The sequence below is a fragment of the Monomorium pharaonis genome, chromosome 6, assembly GCF_013373865.1.
Source record: "Monomorium pharaonis isolate MP-MQ-018 chromosome 6, ASM1337386v2, whole genome shotgun sequence".
NCBI classification, from domain to species: Eukaryota; Metazoa; Arthropoda; class Insecta; order Hymenoptera; family Formicidae; genus Monomorium; species Monomorium pharaonis.
Window position 1 is genome coordinate 6892380 of NC_050472.1, and position 7926 is coordinate 6900305.

General features: G+C 30.2%; 1 protein-coding gene across 1 annotated transcript; it reads right to left on the reverse strand.

Moving 5' to 3' along the window:
• Positions 1-427: 427 nt before the first annotated feature.
• LOC118646004 lies at positions 428-7132 on the reverse strand. The gene is made up of 3 exons (XM_036288184.1): positions 6746-7132; positions 5773-6181; positions 428-2782 (listed from the first exon to the last, which is right to left on the reverse strand). The coding sequence occupies exons 2-3, from the start codon at positions 6035-6037 to the stop codon at positions 1026-1028; spliced, it is 2022 nt and encodes a 673-aa protein (XP_036144077.1). The 5' UTR covers positions 6038-6181; positions 6746-7132; the 3' UTR covers positions 428-1025.
• Between the last annotated feature and the right edge of the window lie 794 nt (positions 7133-7926).

Here is a 7926-nt window from a genome sequence, read left to right on the forward strand (position 1 = left end):
AATATTTATTTATTATAATATTTTGATATAATATTACCTTTAAGAATTAGAATTTTTAATCGTTGTTTTATTAAAACTATTATATTGTGCTCTTTCGATGACTGTTACGTAAAATATTGTAATAGAAATATTATATTTATTAAAATTTAAATATTTAATTTTTTAAAAAAGATTAAATTATTGCAATATATAAGCAAGGTTATTATTGTTTCACACATAATAAGTCAAAATGAGTGAATGCAACGGATAAAAGAGAGAAAGAGCCAAAATAAGACTGTATGGATGTGAGGTCGGAGACATCGCGTACGGACGAGAACAGAGATAACGCAAAGAAATTCGTAAGGGAAAAAAAGCAATTATAAAAATTTATACATAATTTTGTAATTAGTTTCTTTTATTATTCTCTTGGTGACAAAATGATGTGATCTTTTTTCTCACTCAGCCGTTCTCAATTTTATTGCTTGTTTTATTAATACATTTTATTTTTTTTTATAATTTATAATTAATCAGTTTTATAAATAATATATATTACATTTATTATTAAACAATTTATACTCGACGTTTTTTTGTGCAATTTATGCGTTTATTTGTGTTGTGACGGTGGTTGTAGAGGTGAGGCTAGAAGTAAGATTGTACAGATAAAAAAGCTTCTCAATATGTCTTAATTCTTATCTTACTTCTGACCCGTGTTATTTTTTTATAATGATTTTTTATTGATAAATCAAGTATTGTTGCACAACATTACGCGGTCTGTTTCTTATAGTTAGTACCTGTTTGACTAAAACACATCAGGCTTGTAAAAAAAATGCCAATGTAATTTTATATTTATTTAAATACTTTATATTTTATATGTATTACATATGTATTTTTATATTTATGTGTATTCTGACAGTTGCCGCGTGATATGCCCCCGCACTTACAAATATCTCCTTCGCAACCTGCTCCTCATTCGGAGCTCCACAGTTAGAACGTCCCTTTATTTCTATTGTTTTAGGAGCAGTTTAAAAAGCAGTTTTAGAAGTAATTTAAGGAGCAGTTTTACGAGTAATTTTGGAAGTAGGTTTACGAGTACTTTTAAGAGTAGGTTTATGAGAAGTTGTAGGAGTAATTTTATGAACAGGTCCAGGAGTAGTTACATGGCCAATTTTACGAATTGTTCCAGTAGCAGTTTTAAGAGCAATTTTAGGAGTTTTAGAAGCAGGTTTTGATGTAGTTGGAGAGGCAGTTTTAGGAGCAGTTTTACGAATTTTAGGAATAGCTCCAGTAGCACGTTTAGGAGGAGTTTGGGAAGCAGGTTTAGATGTAGTTGCAGAGGCAGTTTCAGGAGCTGCTTGAGCACTTTTTTGTTCTTCTTGTTCTTTACCTGTGTCACATAAATCTTTTTTTGTTTTAATTTCCAATACTGGGAACATAGTTACTACAAGAGGCTCTGCACTATTGTTCTCTTCTTGACCTCTATGATGCCCTAATTGTATATGGACCATTTCGATTTGTAATTTATCATGTTTTTTTTCTCCATTATGCCATATACTTCCTGTAGGTAATGAGGCACCATTTTCAGATAAATGTGAAGCTAGTACACTGATGTCTACACACAATTTTTTGTTAAGAAGAACTAGTCCTGCTTGACCCGTTGTTGATAGCAATGCTCTATGAAGGATATAGTTTTGATCCTTTTCTGACCGAAAAGCAGTTTTTTCTTCACATATATTTTTTTTACTATAAGCTTCGACACCATTGCTTTCTCTTTCTACATGCCCGCTTCTGGCATGGCCTTTTCTCAAATCTGAAATTAGCGGGTTCTTAGGATCATCTACGCAGAACTTGCCCTCTGAATTGTCCAGAATCTGTTTAGCTTTGTCTTCCGTGGGTGGTATGTATCTTTTTGAGTATCCATCTCTTGTGAGAAAGTCTTCAAGATTTCCAAATGTAGATGCAAAGATATACTTGTAACCAGTTAGTTCTCTTATATAATCACGATATTCATGAGGTCTCCCTTCAGGACATTTCATTAATTTGAGCACTTCAAAGAATGGGAAAATAAAAACTATATGAGGCTTTGCATTTTTTTCTTTTCGTTTATTTTTATGATGTCTTAATTTTAATGAAACACCTTTGACTTCTGCTGACTCATGTAGCTTGTTTCCCGCATACCAATAGCTAGCTTTAGGAAATGGGACATTTTGTTCTATTAATTTTGAAACATATATTTCTGCGCTTGCCGCAATGGTATCGTCAAGTTTACGTAGTGCTCTTTGACCCAATTTTGATAGCAATGCCCTATGAAGGACATAATCTTGGTCTTTTTCTGTCTGAAAAGCAAATACTCCCAAACATTTATTTATCCTAGTATAAACTTCGACACCTCCATTTCTTCCTCCTACAACATGCTTCTCTCTAGAATGACCTATTAAATCTTCTAGATCTTCATTAACATCACCTTCGCCTTCTACGTTCTCTGAATCATCCAGAATTTTTGTAGCGTCTTTTTCCTGACTGTGTGCTGGGTATCTTCTTGAGTACCCTTCGCGACTTTGTCTCGATCTTCTAGGTCTGTGTCCATTTACACCGCCAATCATAAGGAATATTCCTGCATTACCCATCGGAATTTTGTCTAACCATTTGGCCAAATTCTGAAAATTGTCCTTTAGTTTTAACACGGTCCATTTACGAAGTTTTAATGGATCTTGACCGATTTGAGAACCAATCACCGAAAAAAGGCAGCTGTTTAAATCAAGAGTGACGTTGTCGGGATCTTTGCTACCTCTTAAGGTCCAATGACCTAGAAAAGAATTTAGAAAAGTTGAGATAGAAATTAAAATCTATTCAAGACTTTTATGTGTAAAATGTTGACTTAAAAATATTTAATGAAAGGTAATGTCTTTATTCCCAACCATGCTTCCTCTACCGATTACTTTGACGGGAAACGTTATTTACGAAACTGCCGATTCATCAAAACATATTTATTAGTGGAGTGAAAAAATTCCGTAATTCGCGTGCAGTACAAAAAGATTGTAACGTGCAGAGTAAGTACAATAATAACATATATATTTTTCGCATTTCTTGCTGCACGTCACTATCCACGCGTATTCTTAAAAGTGAGGTATTCTTAAGAATAGTCGGTCGCGTAAATAATACGTATTTTGTTCAAAATCCGTTGTAAGGGATAATTCAAGTGCTAAATAGTTTGTTATTAATACTTTGCCATACTTATTTGGAAACAAAAATCTGTTGGAAACTGTCATTTTCTTTATTCATTCGATGGTTAAGATTGGATAAGCTAATATTGATTGTTTGATATCATTGAATTAAAATAAAATAATTATTTTCATGATTTATGTGTATTTCTTTTCATCATTGATCTATGTTTGTTTTTATGTTTTGTTTAAAACTTTTGCCTTGCGTGCTCTGAAAAAAGTGGTCGATAATGGAGGCATGCCCGGTTTGAATCGGGTACAGCTGTTCAATAGAGGGGAAACGCACTAACGCGCTTTTATTCGTCTCTATCTAAAAAAATACTTGACAAAGTAGATTAAATCTAGGATTTTGAAATGTGCATGGATTAAGCTATCCACCAGAATGAAATTCTCTATCGAATTTATTTTCAAGCTATTTTTTTGTTGGGTCGGCCTTATAGGCGTCCGGAATAAAGACATTAACCTTATGATACATGTAAGAGAAAAAAAAGCACTTTATAAAATTGTCAATTTTTGATAATTGATCCTATTACAAAAGGATAAGGATTACATTACATGACGATAAGGATACCAAATATGAGATACTCAGCTATTTTACAAATACGAATACTTTTTTTTTCTAAATATTACTCTCATGTTAATAACTGAAAAGTGCGCAATTTTGTGTACGCGCATAGTATACATGTATGGCTATGTGAACAAAAGTTTTGTTTGCGTCACTTAGCAAAACATTTAATATGTTTTTTAAAAGTTCTATAAATAACACAATCTTTGTTTCCAGTTTAATGGAGCAAAATTTGTCATTATAAGTTTGTAAGAACGGGGTAGAGTGAGTTTGTGCGAAATTAAGCTTGAAAAAGCTGTATGCGTATACAGAAGATAAGAAAGGAGATAAAATGGGAAAGGAGTAAACGAAGAGAATAAAGAAAAGTTAAGGACAGACTGTGAAGAAGTTAAATAGACAGGGTAGAAGTTAGATTGATGTGGGAAGTACAATAGACGATTGAAAAAGCGGGGAAAGGGAAAACCTTAGACCACCCAGCAGACACAGTGACATATCTCATATACGTAATATCAAGTATCACGAAGTAACGCGTCATTATGGGTAAGAATAATAATGTGCTTTCGAAACAGCTGGAAGCTTCTGATATAAGACAAAAGTGTCCATGAAAATTTCATGTGTGTATGAGTGCGGATTTGGAAGAAGTCGATAAGTAGGGTAATATGAAAGAAAGTTTTGTTCTGAATATAAAATTTTATTCATAGATTGATATTAATAGGTGTATTTTAATTCTGGAAAAAATTTTCCAAATCTATAAGAAAACAAAATATATACGAAATCTCATTAATACAAATGACTCTACATTATAGACCTCGATCAAGTTTGAGAGGTAGTCCAACATCTCTTTAATTGCTTTAAATTTTAATGTTAAAATTTAATTACTTTTTTCCGTGTTGTTGGTTGAGTATTATTATTCAGTTTTTAGTAATTTTAATGTTTCTTTTAAATAGTCTTTTAATAGTTAAATAATCTAATTAAAGAAAATTTGGGTAAACATCATTTAACAGTAATATATATCGTATATAATCCTTGTAAAAACATAAGTTCAAAATACAGCATATCCTTGATTGTGGATGTAAACGAATGTAAACCAAAAATAGCGTATTATTTCCTTAAAAAGTAGATATGGTTACGTAGTTTTAGGGTGCAAAATATATGCAAAAATATAAGGTGAAACATTGCGCATAATGGCAGAAAGAACTAATAAAAAAATAATACTAAAATTTACACTAAATTCTAACATAATATTGATAAAACAAAATATACACATACATAAAAAAAACTTATACACAAAAAAAACATATACATACGCAGTTTGTAGCGTCACCGATTGTTTTGCCATTAATTTGAACGAATGCGCATTCCTACGGGGATGTTTCACCTTATATCTTTACAGTCTTTACACCACGCGTAGTTCTACGTAGTGTACGAAAAATGGATGGCGCTGCAAATTAGCACAATTTTCTTAAACATTAGATCGCTAGTGTAATTTCTCTCATTTTTCTGTTTGCAACATTGCTGCAACATGGTTACTAATGTTCTGTGCTGTATGGGATTTAATTGGTGACAAATTTTGGATAATAAATTAGTATAAATTTTGTTTTTTTCCAAAATAACCAACCATTTTTTAATAGCTTAAAAATATGTTTGTGAATATTTAGAAATTTTCTAATCACTATAACGTTTATAATTATTTAGAGATTTTCTAAATTACTATAAATACATTAACATAAAAAAATTTTTTAATTACTATAAATAAATAAAAAATGAAACACGAGTAATGCAAATTTGTATAGATAAAGTGTCATTTTTTACATAATCATTAATGTGAAAGAAAGACTTGTGGTAAAAGTTTGTTTTGAGATAGAAGATAAATTATATTTTCAATTTTATTTTAAGTGTATTAAAACGCAACTGTTTAAAAATAAAATTTTTTTAAATTTAGTCATAAAATTTTATAAATCAAAACAACTTTATTCATTTCTTTTTGAAGTTATTTAATTAATAACTTACCAATTTGTTCAGAATTGTTCGCGTGATATTCAATATCTATAGATGGTCCCAATTTTTTCCTTCCGATGATCTTATTTAAATTACCATTAGCATTCCATATATTAATGCGTCTTTTAAGTATGTTACTCAAAATAGCAATGTGTATTAAACTAGCTGGTCCATAGTTTTCCAAATCTTGTATAATGTCTTTTACATATTTAATTTTGTGCATTTTGTCTTTATTTTTATAATTACGATAATCATTGATTAATTGAGTTATATGCATTTTTCTATTGCGTTTTCTTAACTTTACTGGTTATTTCTAACTATTTAATATTAAAATTTAAAGATTTATGTGTCCATTGTTAAATTAAATTTTTTTTTGTTTTTATGTTTATTTTGTTTTTGTTAAGTACCAGCTTCTATATATCTAAAATAGATTAATATAAAATTTATTTTATAAACATTTAAAATTTTTTTCTAAAATCTTGAAAAAATAAAAAATTTCGAAAGGAATGCAGGAATATAGAATAAAATACATAGATAATAAAAAATTAAATAAATAATGCTATTCTTAAAAAAAAAAAAGACATTATATTGTAAAAAGAAATAGATTTTAGAAGAGTTATCAAAGTTAAAATGAATTGTGTTATTAAAGAAGTCAATTATTTTTATATAAATCTTTGATTAAAAAATTACAGATTAGTAGTAAAGAACAACTATTTCTTATAATATTGATAAGACTTACAAGTTTGTATCATTGATTTTGCTGCAATGGATTTATCTATTTCGGTTTACGTTGTTAAAATTTGTTGCTAATAGTCTAAAATTTAAAATAATTTGTTTTTAAATGATTAGTAATTTGAGAGAGAGAGAGAGAGAGAGAGAGAGAGAGAGAGAGAGCGAGCGAGAGAGAAAGAGAGAGAGACGGACAGACGTGCAAAATTTAAATTACATTATAAAAATATAAAAAATCATGATGATGTAAAAATACCTGATCGCTAGCTTGTACAAAATCCATTACATTATCACATAATTTCGATACAGATTTGTGTTAGTAGTAATATCCATTTTTAATTAGAAATAGGTTTTTACTTTAAATTTTGTTTATTTAGTTGACATAATGAGATATCTACAACAAATTTTGTTGTTTTGTAATTGTTTTTTCTGACATTTGCTACAAATATGATTTTTCGTTGCTCATTTTATAATCGATTTTTTATAAAAAGTCGATGTATTTAATATCAAATTTTTTAAAAGTTAAATTCCAATTGTTCTTACCGTTAAAATTTTATAATAAAATTAAAATTAATTAATAATTGAATATTAATTAAAAGTAACTTTTAATTAAAAGTACTTTGATAGTCATGTAAGTGCTAGGGTACATCAATTATTTCATAAAAATGTGTAAAATTAGGCCTTGTTTTGAATCGAGGTTTCGCGCAATACTCTCGACAATTAGCGCAATGCTCCTTAGACAGTACTTGCTGTCTAAGCAATAATTTACTGACCGATTTACGCCCTCACGCAATCCTCCTTTTCTTTCGATCCAACTACCGAATTATCGGATATATAAACCGGCGAAAGAAGGTGAGGAACGGGTCAATCCAAAGTAGACAAACTAAGATAACACACGACACTCTACTTTGCGGGGTCGTGTATCGCCGATATAAATCATTGTAAATACACAAACACGACACTCTGCTTTGCGGGGTAGTGGACAGCGAGCTCATAGACGCTACACTCTGCCTTGCGGGGTCGCGATCTATTCACTGTAAACGAATACTATAATAAAATTGTTCAAGACGAATAACCGTGTAAGTGACCAAATACCTTCCTCGCGAGATCTCTGGCATCGATCCCCAATCGTACTCACAACGAGGGGTACAACAAAGTTATCTTATTGCGGACTGCCAACAAGAGATGTACTTAATATAATATTTGCAACTATTAATGCAAGTACAACAGTCTCGATTGGATCATAATATTTGTGATATTGCAGCAACATAAATTATTGTATTAAGGAACCTGTTTAAAAGAAGATAAAAAAGATACCAAGTGTGTGTGTGTGTGCGTGCGTGCGTGCGTGCGTGTGTATGTGTGTGTCTAAAAAAAACTATTATATTACGTAAATTGTCTTATTATTTTATTGTATTGTCTTATTGGTTTTTTTTA